At 29.9% G+C, this 20,949-nt stretch overlaps 1 protein-coding gene across 1 annotated transcript in view; it reads right to left on the reverse strand.

Annotated features, from left to right (window-relative positions):
- LOC129216911 (E3 ubiquitin-protein ligase arih1-like) overlaps positions 1-20,949 on the reverse strand; it is a 46,898-nt gene that overhangs the window by 17,131 nt on the left and 8,818 nt on the right. The window contains exons 5-11 of the mRNA XM_054851129.1: positions 15,665-15,757; positions 14,495-14,550; positions 12,211-12,277; positions 4,109-4,215; positions 2,535-2,649; positions 1,525-1,655; positions 691-832 (exon numbers count right to left, since the gene is read on the reverse strand). Of these exons, the coding sequence (XP_054707104.1) occupies positions 691-832; positions 1,525-1,655; positions 2,535-2,649; positions 4,109-4,215; positions 12,211-12,277; positions 14,495-14,550; positions 15,665-15,757 (711 nt within the window). The remainder of the gene's footprint in view (positions 1-690; positions 833-1,524; positions 1,656-2,534; positions 2,650-4,108; positions 4,216-12,210; positions 12,278-14,494; positions 14,551-15,664; positions 15,758-20,949) is intronic.

Consider the following 20,949-nt stretch of genomic DNA (forward strand, 5'->3'; position numbering starts at 1 on the left):
TAATGATAGCAATATGGAAATACAGTCAATTCGTGATAACTCGTTTTTATCAAGTCTCGATCCCTTTGTCTTTAATTCCATACTAATTATTCCCCATTTTCTCGAAGTTAATTTTCTTTAACTCAAAGCATTGAAAAAGACGTTCCTTGTAATGCAGAAACACATCTCTGCAGTGCTCCTGCACATTTGTGCTTTTAACAGAGTTTTACTTGCTTTTAAAAATTATTAACGTTTGGCAGACTAGAAGCATAGATTGATATAATTTGTTTCAATTCCAACTTGATTAATCCAACCTTCTACTTATTTGTTTATTTTTAATTAAAAAAAAACTTTTTTGTAAAATTTTTGACACGAACATAATTTTTTAAATAATGGTTTATTAAATTTCTTCTGGAATTTTGTTTTAAAAACTATTATTTGGACATGGAGGTCTATACTACTATTCCAATGAATTCAAAATTCATCAGGTGTGTGTTGGTGGTTCTCTTGGTACTTGGTCGAGTACTCGGTACTCGGCCAAAGTGCAACTCGGTACCTCTCTGCAAACAACCCTGAAGAAATCCGACTCTTTTGATTGTTTAAAAAAAATAAAAAAGATCGCTGACCCTGCAAATGGATAAGTACAGAAAGGACTTGAAATTATAGCTATTAAAAAGTACATCTAGCTTCATACGTCTGAGAAATACCAACCTTATTTTCAAACTTTAAGCTCTGCATATGATTCATGTAGCGATTGCAATAGAAAAGATATCGCTGAAGAGCTGAACGAGACTTCTCTTGGGCATGTCTAGCTGCTTTAGCGACGTCTTCATCATAGCGATTGCAGTTATACCTTTAAAACAATTTTACATCATTAAAAACCCACAGACCAACTATTAAAACATGTTTTTTTTTTAAATTTTACATTTGAACACAGCATAGTAAAGTTGCAATGTTAAGATAACCATAAGTTCAGCGAGGCGAGTGCTTTAAACCAAAGAAGCGTGAATGATAATTAATGTTATTTATTTTTAGAATAAACGTATTGAATCATAGAACTTATGTCATAGTTGAAAAAAAAAATATTTCAACGTAAAATATGCTTCTCTTGCATGGAAATACAAAAAATTCTCTTTGAATGAAATGTCATGTAACTCAAACTTGGTTGTTTCTAGTGCAATATTAAGAACTAAGTTAATATATTTTTCTGATACATTTCATATTTTTATTGTAAAATTTAAATGTCTACTTTACTAAAACAGAGATGATGCATAAGTTTATGAACATTATGACTGAGAAAAATTAAACATTAAATATCATTAACAAAGTGGCAGCCATTATGCAAATACACTGCCCACATTGTTGTTGAAAAAAATTCAACATCAAAGCACAGCCAAACAGAGACATAAGTAATTTCCTTAGCTGTGCTTATATTTTTGAGGGAAAAAAATGCATTTTCATGTAAAAATAAAACAGAACAAAACATTTTCTGAGCTTGCAAATACAATACATTATGAGAAAAAATCAATTGATTTGCTTACTTACCATGAAGAGCCATGAGGATTCCATGGGCCTAAACAAACCCAACAGAAATCAAACTTACAATTTTGATTCTTGCATATCATATGATTGCAACCACCATCTTTTTCAATAGTGATATTGCAACTTGGGCACTCCTAGTAAAGTTTAATAAGTATTAACACCAAATAATAAAAAAGTATTATTCACTTATTTATTTGAAAATGTATAACATAAAAGAAAAATGGTATTCGTTTATACAACAGGTCGGGATGAACGACGCAAGTTTGCCTCAGCTTATCCCGTTCGAATCACGCTTATCTGCGTATGCTACTCAAGAATCCAAAAGACGCTCAGTAAAATAGTTTCTTCTTTTTTCTCTCTCTTTCTTATTTTCAAGTCCTTTTTTACAGGAAAAAAAAATTCCTTTAAAACAGCAGATTTCCATGAAAAAAAATGGAAAACTATCATACCTGTGCTATTTTTATTCAGATATAAATATTGATCAATAAATTGTTACATTTTCCAGCATGGAATTCTCAATGTTTTACACTCATAGTTACTAACTTGGTAAAAAGAAATATAAAATGTAGAATTTTTTTTTTTACCTGGATTGTCCAGTATCCACAGTTAAATGGGCAAGAAAAAATCGGAAAAACTCGTGATTTTCCAATACAGAATAAACGAAAAACAACTTAGGGATAACTTTAGTAGAAAATTCGAATTTTATGGCCCATAAGAAAAATAACTAATATTTTAGAGACTTATGGAGACTTCTTTAAACTCGCAAAATAATGTTTTTAGAGGCCTAGACTGAGTCAAGCAATATGAAATTAAAAAGCATCTAATGAAGTTATTAAAATAGAAAATAGAGATTTTGAACAGATCTGTAGACAATTCATAATATTTTTGACACATTTCAAGACATACAATATTTCTAAGCTGCAATAAGAAAAAACTAAAAACAATTTCATAGCAATGAGTCACAGATCCTAAAATAACAATTTATTAGAAAATAATTGTTAGAAATTAGGTACTTTTGTATTTGCAGCAATCCAGTTGGAAGTTTCACTGTCATCATCACACTTCTTTTGCCATTTTCTAAGTAAGTTGCAATTAACGGGATCATGCCAGTTTTTAGTGCATTTAAAACTGAAAGTAGAAAGCAAAACAATGGGTTTCAATGCTAACAGACAAACTGTAATTACTTTTTAAAAGCAACAGAATAAAAGGTTACGCAACAAAAATTTCACATGATATTTATGACCTAATTTTCTACTTTTTCAGCCCATCTAGGACCATTTTGAAGACACCCAGTGTTCTAGAGAACCATATATCAATTTTGTTTTTAATAATTTTCTTCAGAATAAATATTTAAATTGAAAAATAATGATGACAAAAAGATTAATATCATTAACTTTGAAAAACAAATATGACAATAAATATTACATTTTATCAATGAAATTGTGAGAGTAATTAATTTTAACATACAAAAAGCCATTTTTAGTAAAAATTCAATCAGTGATATAAAAAAAGTATTGAGATTTCTTCCAGTAACATGATCTTTCTGTAATTTTAGATTTCTTTAAGGGGGAAACCAGCTTAGGCGGACAAAATGTTAGTGTTTTTCGTGATTTTTTTTAACAAAAAAGAAATAATCAGATTTTTTTAAAACTTGGAGGATATTTTATTCATTTTTTGAAGTACACCTTGTAATTTTTTGAAATCATTTCCACCAGAATTAGTGGAGATAAAAGCTGCTGTTCAAGGGTGGTCGCCATCAGAGCTTGTTGCTGGTGTGCATTACCAAAACCAATTTTTGCCTATAATCATTAAAATTTTTCGTTCTTGTAAACAACATATTTCCTTAGAATATGAACCTAATTGTGATCAAAAAAGTTGAAAATTGCATGTTTTAGAGGTGTTTGATTACAATGTCATATTTTTCTACCATTTTTTTTTCACATTTCTTGCATTAAAAAAAAAATATTTTTATCAATAGCCAGGGGGGCTTTGCCTCCTGCTCGCTGACCAACCCCAATTTGATTCGCAAAGATTTAAATCGTCAATTAGAAAGAAAGATTATAAATGCATTATAAGTTCCTTTTGGAACAAAAAGCACCCCTTCCCTGGTTTTCAAAATAACTTGTACCAACTTGCAGAGCCGTAAAGGCGAAGAGCTCTTGAGCATTGTAAAACTGCAGTTTTGTACCTTTGAAAAGTCGCTTTCATATTCGTGGTCTCTAGTAATATATTTTGCTCCTCAGCTCAGGGCTTGAATTGAGTTGAGCCCAAGATTTTCCATTAAAATGGAAACCCCTTAAAATTTGTAAATAAGGAAAAAGAAACAAACGAATATAAAAGATGTATCTATGGCAACGCCAAATGAAACATCAATGAAACAAATCGTTTTGGGAACAGTAGTGTCTGCTAGATATATTTAATCTTCATATAAAACATAATGATTTATTTAAAGAATTAATCTTAATACAGTTTAGAAAAATGAAAGCTAATAAGAGATATTTTTATGGAAGTAAATTAATAAATAATAAAAATAAGCAATTACAAGTTTCAAAAGTAATAAATCACAAAAATATAAAATTTAAAGTACCAGAAAACATGGCCACAAGAGCAAGTGACAGGTCTAGCATCAACATGTTGAACTTTGATAACATTATTGCAGTCAGGAGAAGGGCAGTGCTGTAGCAATGGATTACACTGAAAAAAATCATGAAGTGTGAAATAGATAGTCAACTCGTGATAACACAAAGTCCGAAATCTCGAATATTACCATAACTCGAAGCTTTCATCAAGTCCTGATCTCTTTGTCTTTAATTCATTGCTAACTATTCTCAATATCTCGAAGTTAACTTCCTTGAACTCGAAGTTTTTTCAAAGATGACTCGAAATTTATTTCGGAAGAATGAGGGAAAAAAAAGAAAGAAACAGGTGACTATGAGAGAAAAATTCATTACCTTTATTTAAAGGCTGATCTAGGTCAAGATGCGTTCCCTTTCATTCTTTAGTTCAATCATTTGCTGATGAGTTCCCAAGAGAGAGAGAGAAAAATTTGTCTTTATTATTAAAGACGTCTAAGCGAAAGCTAAACCCTTCGATTTAGAAAGTAAAGTAAAACTCTATTTATGACATTGAAAGTAATCCAACAATCAAAAAGATAAATTTTTCAAAAGCTGTACAAACCCATGAATCCGAATTTGAAACGAGTGAAGATGTGCAACTTTCCTGAAGTAGAATCAGCTCTATTCAAGTGTTTCCAGCAGTATCAAAAACAAGACCACGCCATTGCTATAAGTCGGTCTTTGCTGTGTGAGAAAGAAACTTATTTTGCATAGAAAATTCCCACGCCAGTGGGAATTGTTCACTGATGGCGGGAGAAGTTCAAGACCAGACACGACTTGTCTTCAGAACTCTTCACGGAGAAACTACATATTGTGCGAAAAAACCTTAAGTTCTGTAATTTTGTCTGTTATATGTTCATATTAATTAAAATATTTGATGGTGTTTAATATTAAAATGTTGAAAACCGAAACTAGCGATAAGTCGAAGTTTTTTGTCGATCCCTTTAGATTCGAGTTATCACGAATTGACTGTTACTTATTTATTATACAGTGCAGAACCTTTTATCCGGGAACCAATAAACCGGGAAACCAGAAAACCGGCAACTTTTTCCCTTAAAATAAGCAATTTTGGCAATTTTTGAAAAAATAAGCTTTTTTCTTCTTTTTTTGAAATACCAAAAAGAATATGAACGATTTCTTAATAAACAACATATTACTCACGCATAACTCGAGAAAATGATTGCAAACATTAACTTAAAATGGTTATCCTTTATGCGGGTCAAAATTTCCGAAATATTTTCTTGAACTAAAAAGTACATACGTAAGTTTGAAATTTTCGTGTTTTATTCTAATTGATAGCTAAGGAAATGAATATTGTCGCATAGAAAGCGAATTTTTTTATACACATAGTAGAAATTTGCAGATTTAGGTTCAAAAACTTTTTTTTTGCCCTTCCCTTCATTTTCTTTCGTTTTAAAACATCGAAAAGTGGTGGATTTTTTTTTCTTTTCCAAACAGAATGTGAGGGTCTCATGTATTATGAACAACTGAAGTTTTTTAGTGTTTAAATTATTCTCACAATAATAGTTTTTTATATTTCGATATTCATAAGCATTTCTGAACTGTTTTCTTCTTATTTTAGTATGCTTAATTATTTATTATATAGTAATTTAAATTTTACAAACAATCGGCCAATAGCGCTTTTTAGCAATCCAGAAAACCGGGAAATTCAGATATCCGGGATAGCGATGGTCCCGAACTTCCCGGATAATTGGTTCTCTACTGCAGGGTTCATACCCTTTACGGAGAAAAAAATTCAAGCACTTTTCAAGTACTTTTCAAGGCAAAAAAATTTTTTTTCAAGGCAATATCATAAATTTGTACTAAAAATATCGTATGCAGATTTTATTTAATGCAAACGTATAAATAATAGGTAATAGTATAAAAAAGCTAAGGAAAACAAAATTGCCAATTCTACAACAAGAGACTCTTTGACAAAAAAAAAAAAAAGACCAGTGTCAAAAGTTTTTTCTGCAAATGTCTGAAAAGCTCGATCACAAAGAGGAGCAGGTTCAATGAGGTTTAACTTTGCAATCTTCACATTCAAAGAAGCATATTTTATAGATTATGCAAGTTAATATTTATAAAAAATAATAAAAAATAAATAAATAATAAAAAAAACTTTCATGAACGATTTTAACTTTTAACGGAAGAAACCAAAATACCTAAATTCAATGGAATAGTCAGAGAGGAGGTTTTGAAGTCAACCCCCCCCTTTCCCCCACCCCAGGTTTCAACATTTAATTCCTATATTGATAGTGGTTTATACCAGGGTTGGGTTTTGGACTGTCCGAAACTGGTTTTGGACAGGACAGGTGGTTTTTACCGTCCAAAACTGTCTAAAACTGTTCAAAAGTGTCCGAAACTGTCTTAAACTGCCCAAAACTATGCTAAAGCTAAAGGGGTGAAATCTAATCAATTCATATTTACTACAATATTTGTAATGCATAAATATAGATATTAGTGAGGTTTAATTAATGAGTATTTGATAACATTTTTCTCCAAAATGATCATTAAAAAAATATTTGACTTGAAAAAAAATTGTCAATAACTCTATTGCAAAAACTTCCTTATGTAACAGTTGGTAGTGTTATGAAAGGGAATTCACAACACTACCAGGACAACTAATTTCAGTTCTATTTAAAACTCAAAGGAATGTTATTAAATGTGCAATATTTAGGTGCAAAAAATATTAGGTGCAATTAAGTTTTACATGATGTTTTAACAAAAATTATTTTTTAAATCATAGATTAAAGAACAAGAAATTGATAACTGAACACTTATATTTTAAGCTGTGCTATTCTTATTTAGTTCATATTTTTAATATATTACATTTATTGCACTACATTTTGAACACTTTCTTCTGAACACACATGCATAAATGTCAAAAAATTTGATTTATAGAACAAAAAAAAAAACTCATGCATACAAACTGAAATTTTTAATGAAGAATTTAATTTCTACCTAACTAGATTAAAATCTGCTGTATAAATGAGTTACGTATATATTTATATTCTTGAACATTCACATTGAATAAATGTATTAAATAGTCAAAAAAAGCATAATTTAACACATTTTGTTCTGTTTTTGATATTTTCTCACAAAATATAGTTTCTCAAAAATAGTTTTGGACACTTTCGGACAGTTTTGGACACATGAGTTTTGAACAGGACGGTGAAAACCTCCACAACTCTGCTTTCATTTGCACACATGCATAAACATAAGGAAATTTGGTTACTATTATTAAAAAAAACTCATGCATACAAATTGAAATTTGAATCAAGAATTCAACTTCTATGCAACTAGATTAAAATCAGCTGCAACATAAATTGAATGTTCACATTGAATAAATGTTCAATATAAAACATTACTTCGATACATTTTATTCTGTTTTTGATGTTTTCTCATAAAACACAATTTCTCTAAAAATATAGTTTTGGACACTTTCGGAGAGTTTTGGACACCAGGGTTTTGGACAGGACGGTAAAAACCAAGGTTTTACCTGAGGTTTTTACCATAGTGTCCAAAACCTTGCCAACCCTGGTTTATACACATATATAAGGGCGGTTAGGATTAAAAACAACACCCAGAAGGAAATTTCCGGTAGCACTATTAAGTTCAAAAGTATTAGACATTCGATAATTATTTATAAGTATTCAAATTTTTAATCAATTATTCGTATGTATGTATTAGTTGTTCAGGCAATATAAGGCATTTCAACTGTTCTCAAGTAAATTTAAAAATAAGTAAGAAAGAAAACATTTTATGAAAGTACCCTGTCCAGTCTCCGAACCCCAAAATTCGCAAAAGTTGCTTAAGAAGTGATAAATACTCTGAATATAAACTTGAGCCTGCTTCTACTGAATAATTTGTAATAGTCAATAAATATACAAGTTCTGATTCACAGAGTCATATTTCCAAATTGAAAAGATTCATAAGAAGTGGACATACATTATGACAAAAGTAGTTTTATTTTGGGAACAAATGGGTTATTATTGAAATTAGAATTTAAATTTAGAGAAGTGATATTACTCAGGTTTGATTGTGATTTCATAAAAAATCACCCGTAAGTTTTAAAGAGCTAATCGGGGGGAGAGGAGGGGAGATGATTTTTAAAACTAAGACCTCTATTCCTTAAATATACATGTGTACAACAATTATTTTTGATATACATACAATTCATTTCTTATGTTAAAATAACTTATGAAGTCAAAATATTGTACAGATAAATACCAGGCCCAGTGCCTGTTGATAACCAGTAACAGGTAATGGGCCTAGCTAGGCTGGTCCTGGTCAATTTATTAGACCACAATGAAGATTAAGGATCCTCCTTAAGTTATCTACCCCTTTGCTGATTACAACCTCTTATGGTAAGCTGTTCGAAATGCCCACAATCCAACAAAAGTAGTAATTTTGAACATTGGGGTAATTTTAAGTTACAGGGGGAAAATTGGAAGTAGGGAGGTGAAAGCATAACAAACACTACCGGATTTCCAGTGAATAACCAAAACACAATCACTCCTGTTACATACCTTAATTATTTCAGCAGATATAAAGAAAATGACATACTTATAAATTCAACTTTATAAAATTGTATAATTCAACTTTATCTTTAAAATACAAACTTTTAAGTTAAAATGTTAGGTGCTCAATTGTTCAAATTTTTTTCAAAAAAAATCTCTAATAACCAAGAATTAGCTTATGATAAATTAAAAAAGTATGTATGTAATTAAACAAAACAAAAGTAATTAATTTTTTAGTTATTAAAAAAATAATGTAAAACAAGCTAAACTGATGTAGCACGTGTCAAAATAATTTCTAATTGACAAAAATATAAAAATATTTACAAGATGCAAAAGGGTTGAAACCTCAAATAAGGGAAGCAAATTTTCGCAAATTAAGTTCAATGTTGGCATGTTTCCCATAAATTCATTTATTTTATACTAAAATTAGACATAAAATATGATAATCTAAGGTAGCATATTTGAAAATAACATCTGATTTGCCGAAATATTTAAATATTTGCAAGATGCAAAAAGATTGAAATTTCAAACACGAGAATTAATTTTCCGCTAAGTCTGACGAAGTTCAATGTTGGCTCTTTTTTCCATGAAATACATTTATTAATTTTTTACTAAAATTAAACATAAAATATGCTAATCTGAGGTAGCATATGCGAAAATAACGTTCGATTAGCCAAAATATTTAAATATTTGCAGGATGCAAAAAGATTGAAATTTCAAAAACCAGAGAAATTTTCCGTGAAATCCGAGTAAGTTCAATGTTGTCATGGTTTCCAAAATTATTCCTTTTTTAGACATCGAAATTAAACAAAAAATAAACTAATCTGAGGTACCATAGGTCAAAATAGCTTCCGATTGTAAAAACCTTCAAAATATTTACAAGATGCAAAATTATTGAAATCCCAAACACGGAAGCGATTTTTCGCGACGTTGCAATTCGAACGCATGTTCAGAAAATTGCATTAGTGAAATACTTTTTTAAAAGTTTTAAGCACAATCCGATTATTTTTGAAAGAGTTTAAGCACTAAGAAACTTTTTCAAGGTTTTAAAACTTTTTCAAGGTTTTCAAGCACTTGAAAATGAACTTTTTTTTTAAGCACTTTTCAAGGTTTTTCAAGGGCGTACGAACCCTGTGTAGTAATAAAATGGCTCACACTAAAATCACTTTTGAGAGGACAGTGATCGTTATTTATAGTACTTCTATTAGGTACCTGCCTCGCCAACATCTACTGGAAAAAAAAATCCAGTAGATGATTGAGACACACAGCAGTATATTTTTCATTGTTAGTCAGGTAAAAATAGAGACTTTTTACTATTCGTCAAAGAACAATTAAATGTAAGTTCCCTACATTACATACACAATCGAGAGAAATGCTCAAAATGAAGGAACCTCCCGGCAAAAACCAGTAGAGTTGGCAGGTATGTATTAGAAATAATGCATTGTAAGATTATACAATCACTCTGAAATTGAAAATGTATAGCATGGATTTGTGCTATAAATGAAATACTCTGCACGCTCAGTCATTCCACACGAGGACCGCAGTTTCATGTTTATTAGCACTCATCAGCCTGGAATAGGAAGTGACTGAGCTGGAGGTGGAAAACCTCTTAAGGAAGCCAAGAGTGCCAAACAAACTGGTAGCTAATATAGAATCAGCACTGACCAGACGAGTGACCGAAGCGATGCTTCGAATTGAACCGAACCATTGCTTTTTTTTGATCCAAATATAATAAAAGAAGTCTCATGTATGAATGGTGGAAAAATCAATAAACATTAATTTTTATGAGTCTTCATTATTAAAATATGTTAAAAGAGTATTTTCTTTAAGTCTGTATTGAGTCTCAAGTAAAATGATTTCTTTTTTTTTTGATGAAAAATTGTATTTTTAAATGCATTAAACCAGGAGAAAGAATGTCTAGAATGGAAACATAACGATTTTTTTAAAACCTACTGGTCTATTTCTATAATTGTTTTCACTGATACATTAGGTAAATAAATTACATGATTTGTAACTTTTTTAAAAATTAATTACAGCAAAATAAGCATCAATCTTTTGATTTTTAAGGTTGTATAATGTACTTCAGACTTATGATTCATTTATAGATACAGTGAAATCTGTGCATAACGATACTGTCTATAACGATAACCTGTCTATAACAATATTTTTTAGGTCCCAGCAAAATGTCAGCATGAATAATCGAACTGTCTATAACGATAACATGTCTATAACGATAACCTGTCTATAACAATATTTTTTAGGTCCCAGCAAAATGTCAGCATGAATAATCGAACTGTCTATAACGATAACATGTCTATAACGATAACCTGTCTATAACAATATTTTTTAGGTCCCAGCAAAATAACAGCATGAATAATCGAACTGTCTATAACGATGACATGTCTATTACAATATTTTTTTTAGGTCCCAACAGTATTGTTGCAGACAGGTTTTACTGTACTGCAAAATACTTTCTATGTTTAAGTATGCGTGACTTGAATTTTACTTTTCTTTTTTTATTTATAGTACATAGCTATGATTATGAGGAAATTATTTCGCTGAAATTTATTCCTGGTTATTTGTAATAATTATTGTCTGAACTATCACAGTAAATTATTTCTTTGATTATTTATACCAAGACCCATTTACGTATTGTATTTTAACATAATTCAAGATTTTCAAACAATATTATCCATAGAAATTTCTAAGTATGAGAAAATAAGTACAAGATTTTACCTTTAATTATTTAATTGATAACCAAGAAATTAGGTAAAAATGTGATTATTAAATATTCCTTTAACAATTAATTCATAAAACCTTCATTATTTTCCAAAAAATAAAATTATTTTTCTTAGAAATAGTTATAAAAACCAAATAAACCGAATTTAAACCAAAAAAAAAAGGTTTTTCTTTTTTTTTCTTCAAAAAACCGGTTTTTATACCAACCTAGATAGACACTCTAAAAACACTACTATTTGCTGATTATTAAAATATTCATATCTTCTTGTACTGAGAAAGCGGTTTGTTACAAAGCAAAAGAAAGGCCGGCCTTATTTGCCACCTACTATATATTAAAATTTAACCCCCTTCCCCCCCCCCCCAAAAAAGACCAACAACCAGTAAAATAAAAATACAGCTCTGCTTTGACAAAACAAAAGCATGAGTAAAATGCTTCAAATTAATGTGTAGACTCAAATCTTTTTCTTCACAGTATTATTCATGACATCTTTGCATCCTCAACATAATCCTACTTGCAATTTTAAAACTTTAAACAAGTTTATACAATCAGAATAAGCATCACTCCTTTGATATTAAATCTCTTTCTAGCATTTATTTATCGATAAAGAGAGCATGTAATAGTAATGAGTTTCCCATTAAGTAGACAGGTTAGGTAAAAAATAAAAATAACAAATAAAAATTTGCAAGCAAGCAAAAATCATTTTGGTATACACTAACTCAATGCAGGCATTGTTTGATGAGCATCCACTAACAAGGGTTTTTGTCACTATGAAACAAAATGAGATAAACTAAAATGTTGGCTAAATACTTACACTAATGAAACTATTTGTGATGAGATGTTGATACTTAAGTCTTACTTTTGGATCCACTATTAAATTCCTAAATTTGGGAGAGAAAAAATATATTTATATAATAAATAAATATATATGATGAAAAATTGAAAATACCAATCTGAAAAACAACAGAACAATACAATTGTAGTACGATGAGAGGAATTCGAAATGTTTTGAGAAATCTGAATTAACCTACATCCAAATTAACCATGAAAATGACACAATACAATTCTTTAAGACCTTCTTTTAAAATGGTTCAAAGTTTGAAAAAAATTGGGAGTTTTTACTAAAAATAATGTTGAAAAAAAGCCCTAAGTGCATGATAATTACAACACCCAGACTAATAACCGGCAAAACTATGGAAGTTCTTAAATCAGTAGCTTCTGCAGTAATGATTTCATTGGTAGTCTCACTTTTTTTTACATAGCAGTGGTCATGTTTTTTTTTTTTTTTTTTTTTTTTTACTGGAAGTGATAAATAATATTTCTTTTCATTCGTTGAAGTCAACAATCCCTCATACAACAACTACTGTAAGAAATACATTTTTCATACATCAAAATGTAAAGTTTGCATTTTTCTTAAGGTGGCATAAAAATTTACCAACTGCTTATTTTCTTTTGTGCATGCCAAGGCAAGGTTTTTTTTTTTTTTTTTTTTGATTAACAGATAGTTATTTAATTGATATATATATATATATATATATATATATACAGGGGTGGAAAATCAAACATTCATTTTAGGAGCAGCTCTGGAGCAGGTCAGATTGCATTTGGGAGCAAAACCAAATAACGTTTTTAAGCATTGACACACATAATTATACATGTATATACACAAACATACATTCGTTTTTTAATTCTTCCTAATATAAGATAAGATGATATGATTTGAAAATGTTCCCAGTGATGTACAGAAAATTTACATCATACCCATGCAAGGGATGCTAAACCTTTTGGAGAAAAATATATATCTATTTTTTTTTCTTTTTCAAAATTAGAAAGAAGTAATACATTAGAAAGGAAAAAACATTGATAACTAGGGTGAAAACAACAAAACAAAATGACAACATCAATGGAATCATTTTCAAATTCAGCATTTCTTCCTGTGTTTATTATATAAAATCCCTATATGTAAAATTTATTTTATGTTTCTCATTCAAAACTATAACTGCAATTTATATTATGCATATTATATAAAAGTATTGTTTATACCAAACAAAGATAGCAAAACTGCTAAAAAAAAGAAATTTTTGACAGGTAAAATGAATTTACAAATTACAATTAAAGATAACATCAATGGATGTCGTACATATAATACGTTATCTAATAATTTTTACAGAACAGGATTTTAAATGATATATTATATATTTTTTCATTTAGTTGCTCTGTTGCTAGTGGTGACTGCTAATTTTGTCCTTTATGGACAAATTAAATTATTTTTGTCCTGATATACAAGAGAAAAACCTATGAAACAAACTATGCTTGAAATCATTATTTTTTTTGGGGGGGGGAGGGGGTATTAAGGGCTTTTAATGCAATACTTTCAAATACATCATTTATTAAAGGGGTCAAAATTACTTTCAAAACATTACAGGATGTCTTTTTCCAAAACTATCAGAACACAAAAAATAATTTTAAGTCTATTCTATTAAGTCACTATCAAACTCAATTTTTGAAAAATAAAGAGCACTGAACCAAAAATTTTCGAAAAGCATTTTTTGATTCTATTATTTCGTACCAGTACTCATGGGGGGGGGGGGGATCAGCACAAGATTAAATTTTAAAAGCTGTAAGTAAAATGAAAATCCTAAACAATATGGTTTCTACTTTGTGGAAAACACATTTTAGAATTTATAACTAAAATAATGTATTTTACATTATGCATCAATTTTAAATATATTTGGTTTTGGTAATAAAAGAGCTTAGCCACTTAATCTGGCATTAAATTAATACAATATTAGCTTTGATCAATTATATGAAATATGTTATTTTAGGAAGGATGCATGGACAGTATTAAAAAATCCAACATGGTTAGACAAACATTTGTGAAAATGATAGAAATAATTTTTAATCTTAATATTTAATCTTTAAAATAGATAGAAACATCATGGGCCATGAATGTTTCTATCAAAACATTACAGATTGAAACCATTAAAATAAATAACATATTAAAATTACAAACATAAAAGCAAGTTGTAGTATTGCTGAAAACCATAATTTAAAAACCTGTTATACATTAATTTCAATTTTTTTTTTAAATATCTTACATAACAGTCTGATCATCGACCAAAATATCACAGTCAACTGCAGAGCAAGGAATTGTCTAGAAATTAAAAACAAAACATTAAACTAAAGTAGTGAAAGAGAAAACTATAACTTTTTCATTTAAAAAGCAAATTTTTATAAATGCACAGTTAACTACCAGTAATGTGAAGGGCAAAAAATATTTATAATAAAAATTAAATAATTAGCACATCAATATTTTTTGCATCCTTCACTCCACCAATATTCTTTGGATTAAATATAGGCTTTATTCTTTTCACCGCTCATAAAAATTGATATTTTTAAAATTATATCTTTACAACATAAAAATAATAACAAGCTTAAATAACAGAAAGAATCATCAACGTTTAGTTACATTTAAGCAATAATTCGAACTTAATCAATGTTTATGCAGTAGTTTGAATATGTGTGGCCGCAACCCATCTACTTATTTTAGTTGGCCGTGTTTTTTTTATTTTACAGACAAAATATTTTAATTTAACAGTGAAATCCTTAGAAACTGGGGGAAAAAAAAAAAAAGCATTCAATATACTTCATGATGCTGTTTCTAAATTTGTAGGTTTTAGAAAGTGCTCTGGCATTGCAACAGAAGGAGATAAAGCATTGGTTAGTTATGAAAATGGGTTACTAGATTCTTGAAGTAAAAGGTATGAATTGGTTGTTTTTCCTCTGCATTATACACCTATACGCTCATCAAGAAAAATTATAAGGCTCAGTGAGACGATGAAATTTGTCATAAATACTGTCAATTTAATAGGGGGGGGGGGCAATACAGTCAATAGATAGATTTCTTGCACAGAATGGAAAATTTTGATGTCAAGTATGGTAACATTTCACTTTACTGTGAAGTGTGTGCGCAGGCTCAGTAAACAAAATGTCTACAAGTTTTTTTGGATTAAAGAACAATATTCTGGCTTTTTAAAAAAGTTGTTGAATAAAATATGTACATTTCTTTTCTTTTTGAAATGTTTTTGGCTCTCACATTCTTGACTTAAGTTTGATTGACCCTCAAGTAACTAAAGGTTGGACCATACTGTTTTAAATTATCAGAAATGCTCTTGCAGCTCTTTCATTAAAATTATGCATTGAAGGATAAATTTTAATTTACATTTAATCATGGAAGAGAAAATAAATATAAACATCAATTCTCTTACTTGTGCATCTCCTTGTTCCATAATTTTAGTTGTAAGATAGACAGTCCAACATTCAGCACAAAATCGATGCCCACATGCTAAACCTGTCATCATCTGAAATACAGTAAATATGCATTTGGTAACTAAGAATGCAGCATATTTTTAGAAATTTGATATGCATTGGTATTTAATTCCAATTACGATCAGTGCAAACAAATAGATACCCAAGTTATGGAGAAAATAACCACTGCATCTCAAAAACAACTTTAAAACAAATCTGATTTAAGAAAATATACAAGAACAATTATATCAAATAGTGGGGGGAAAAGTCAAATAATTCAATTTAATAAGCGAAACTAATGATTTTACAGCTTATCTAAAATTTTATTAAAATCATTTTGAGCAAATAAATATTTTCACCAGTTTTAACTGTTAGGTGTTAAAAAAAATATATATCCTAAGAAATAGGCAAGCAAAAAGATGTCCATAAAAAAACTCATACCAACAGGGTTCATACTCAATTTGGATAAAAAAAATTCCATGACTGTATAAAAATTTTCATGACCTTGAATGAAGAGAACAGAGTCGGTTAATGTCAAACTTGCCAATTTTCGGAAATGGGTTTTAGAAAAACTTTTACGTGAATGCCACTACCTCATTGGAGCACTTACTTCTGACTGAAAAAATATCAGTGCACACTGCAGAAACTAATAACTTATTCTTATTTGTCTTTATCATATAAATTCAAGTGAAGTAAAAATATAGAGGATGCAATACATTGATGTTTAAATGTCTAATAAATATTTAATAAATAGGGAAGAATGGTAATGAATGGGACAAAAATTGAATGAGCTTATTAAGTTTCCAATAATAAATTCACTTCTTTGAAAACATTGCCCATCGGTGTCAATAGTGAATCTAATCACCCATATTCAGGGGTGATTGTGATTCCATTAAAAAATACCTGAACTTTTTTTCCAAGAAGAAAAAGTGTTTTGATAGGCATATATAAACATTACGTGTATGTACACATCATTTATATACATAATTATTTGTTGGGGCTAAAACTCGAAGTTTTTATTGGACTTAATACGTCCATGTGCATGGAAGGAATTAAATTCTTTTAATTTTTCTAATTTTTTAAAATTTTTCAAAGAATGTTTTATTTTTCTCCATTGTATCTGAATCCTTAACCATTAATTACATTCATTTACTAAAAGTGCATAAAGATTTCAGAATTAAAAAGGTTTGATGCAAAAGGGGCAGAATGTATTATGATCACTGTGCAATAGGGCTGGGAGATATTCGAATTTTAATACCACGATTTATCGCTCTCCAAATATCGATTTTTTCGATACATATAGGTCGTTAAATTCAACATTTTAAGGGGGCGGGACTGCAAAGCCTATTACATAAGCATCTGCAACAGGAAAAAGCCATAGGCCATCTTAGTGAATAAATATTTTAGCAATTTATTCTAATAATATAGCTACAGCAAGGATTTTCATGCGTTTGTGTCAGGGAGGGGGGATCATGAGGCAGATTATACCACAGAAACTTTTGGAGAAATTAATTTAGAAGAATTTAAGTCTTTTTATTAGTGGGTGGCAGTTCTTGACGGAAGAGGGGGCTTGGTAAAATTGAGGGGTGCCATCGCAGTCGGGGGGAGTGGGCACCCCTAGTTACATCATCTGCATATTAAGATATGCAACAGAGAAATGCTAGACATCTTGAAAAGAAAATATTAAGGGGAAAAATATCAAGTAACCCTCCTTCCTCTTCTTATCCAGCCTTTATTCCATCTCCCATCACAGCTGTTCTTCAATAATTACCATAGAGATTGCAAAACATGAGACATGACGTTAGCTATTTTTTTATACCAGACGAAACATCTTCAATTTGGACTTTCGACGTTTCATTGAACATCAACCTAAATTTTACAAAAGTGGGTTTTTCTGAAAATAAAGGAGTTCCGGTATTTTCAAAGATGAAGATACCGGAAATCAAGATGAAAATACCGGAGATCGGGTAAAATATCGAAATAAAATCACCCCTGGGCCCATATTACTTGACAGTATATTCCTTGATCAAGGTAAAGCTGCGTTTTTCAGAAAATTCATTTTTCTAAACCAGATATATTACAGCTGGTTACAAAGATTAGTTTTACAATCTGTATGCTGGGCACCTCTGTTTTAGAGTATTATAATTCCCCTATTCCTATGTTCTATTGCCTGACTAAAGTCTTCATTTTCTAAAGCCTTCAATACATTGAAATAAACTCTGATACATTTAACAATGAATTTTTTACAAGTAGTTGAAACAAGCAAGGATACAATTGAATTACACTTTTTGAGGCGGCATAGCAAAATCAAGAACACACATGTTTACTATTACAGAATATAAAATATAAGAAGTGCTGAAAATAATGGTGAATTCAAAATGAGTAATGCCCTAGTAGTAAAATCACATTACAAAAAAGGCAAGCCGCTGTCACAGATGCAGATGAAATTGGAAAAATTGGAATCCGAAACTCGGATCTGCTTTTGAGATTGTTCGATTTATATGGAATATTACTAAATCACTCAACATTTCTAGCACTCTTTTAGCTACTGTTACTTTCTTACTGCCCATGACATTTTTTTCATGACTTGAAATAAATTTCCATGACTTTTAATGAAAATATTAATTTTCCATGGCTTTTCCAGGTCTGAAAAATTTGTTTATTTTTCCCCCCATGACTTTCCAGGATTTTCATGACCGTATGAACCTTGTACCAATCATGAAAAAAGAAACAAAATGAAATGATTTGATAAAGGTGTTATTAATTCCACTAATGTGATTTAAAACTATTAAATTAACAATAAAAAACCATTTAGAAAATATTTCAGACAGTGATGGCTACCAGGGTCCCTAAATGACCAGAGTTGCACAAGGGGGCCCCAGGCACCATGGTCAGGGGTTCCTGTGTGTCTCCTCAGAAAAAAAGGGGAAAAGGAAAAAGAAGGGGGGGGAGAAAAATTGACGTGGGTTCTCTATTAAAATCAATACAGCAGCATTAACAACTATTCATCATTTGATTGCTTGAAAATAATAAATAACTTGTATTGATGTAACCAAAGTGGTAATTTACCATATTGGAAATGTGACAATTGCCAACACAATGTACACAACATATCGGCTCCAAAAGGAATTTTTGTCAGACACTTAGATTAAGGGACCCTCATACAATTCATTGCAATGAATCCCCAAATCCCCAAACCGGTCACTGTTCAACCATGACTTTAAAATGACTAAAAAGGGAAGTACACTACATTATTCATAATAACACTTTTTTAAACCTTATGTCTAACATCATGATTTTTTTTCATCATAAAACTTGTATCTTTAGGTACATCAATGTCTGTAGAACATACAAAAATGCGAGGCGTCATTAAACCTTGGAGGAAAAACTTTATTTTATTTAAACAGCTTAAAATAAAGTAATCAGATATTTATTTCTGGCATGCTGCAAAATAACATGATTATAGTAGAGTCTCGAAAATACGAGTCTTGAAAGTCCAAGGTTCTGCTTAATTCGAGGTGATTTATTTATATTTCAATTTGGATCTTTAGTGTCTAAAAAATATTTTACATTAAAATCTGAAAATCAAAAACTTTTACAAGTGTAAGATTTCTTTAACTAAATTTATTAAAGTAATAAAAGTGGTTTGAGAGGTCGGCATCAAAAATTTGCCAAATGGCATGAAATATTTAACTACAAGTGAATTACGTGTATCATACATTAAAGACCAACTTAGTACATTAAATAACTTGAAATTAAAATACATTTTCCAGAATAAAGAACGTGTAATACTCTTATGGAATATCAGAGGGCATTTTTTTTTTTTGAAAAAGGAAGGGTACAACTTGGCACCATATGCACATACGTTGATACAGACATCAGGACGAAACTTGTCAAAATGAACTCAGGGAGTTTTAAAATGCATTTTTTGGCTGTCTACAAATTTACACATAAGTGTTTACAGTCATGGTGAAAACAAAAGTCAAAATTCATTTAAGAGGAATCAAAATTTAAATTCATATTGAAATAAAAGTGATAAATTTTTTGTAAAGACGATACTTTCTTTTTTCTTTTTTGGACAAAGAAGAAAAGATACACGTAGATATGTTGTATGACTAGTGTAAAATTTTAATCATGAAATATTTAAGTTTTTCGGATAATCCGAGTTTTCAGTAATCCCAGGTAGCATGAGCCCCAATTACCTCGGATCTTCTAGACTCGACTGTATTAAGCTTGTTGATACACTACTTATAATATAAATATCCTAAAAAACTAAATCGAGTGTAATTTAGAATGGAAAAAAACAAAAACTTTTCAAAATTTCGAAAGTATGCTTAAACATTTAAAAAGGGAATGGGATGGGGAATTTCTGTAAGGGATCTACTATAATATCTGGCTGGATTATAGGTGATGGATTGATGTCAGAGCCTTGAGTGGCTACAAAAGCTTAAAATTTTTACGCAAGTGCATTTTGTGCTAACAATGTGATTTTTGCAATAAAAAAAATATATGTAACCATATCATCAAAATAACTTGACAATTAGAAGGTTAAGGTAATCATCTTTCTACACTATTAGCCTGGACTTAAAAAATATAGTACAATTTAGAAAGACAGATCCATCATCAAGAGATCCATGAATTTTGTAGTCCCTTGTTTAAAAAAAAAATGAAATTATAAAGCATTTAAAAAGTTGAGAATTGTAATTTGTTAGATAAACACAGCACAATTATGATTGCAGCATAAATTTTTCACCAGTGGAAGATATGCTGCTAAAGATAGTTCACGGGAATACACATAATCAAGAATCGTGTACACAAGTGCTGGCAAACTCACATCAGTAAATGGATACAATATTAGGTAAAAACCAACAAAACAACTCTTACTTAGAGCAAAACTCTATAGAAGTTTGTTTGTTTGAAATTTCTTAAAATCATACCTGCCAACCTCCGAGAAAAAAAATCCGGGAGATTTTTTTATTTTTATCCACAAGATTTTAACTCAAAATAAAATCAAACAGGACACCTACCCTCTTTACATTTAACAATATATTAGTTATGAATTTCATATCAATTGAAATTACTTTCGTTTAGTTAATATTACTTTTATTGCTTTCTTTAAAAGTTTGGAAATAACATTTGTTACTCATCTTAAAAAAAGAACGAAGCAAAAACAGCTCGAATTGAGAGAATGAGAAGATAATTGGCGCTGAAATTGTGCCCCTAGTTGCCCGCCGCGACGCTTGCT

This window comes from Uloborus diversus, chromosome 2 (genome assembly GCF_026930045.1).
Source record: "Uloborus diversus isolate 005 chromosome 2, Udiv.v.3.1, whole genome shotgun sequence".
Lineage (NCBI taxonomy): Eukaryota > Metazoa > Arthropoda > Arachnida > Araneae > Uloboridae > Uloborus > Uloborus diversus.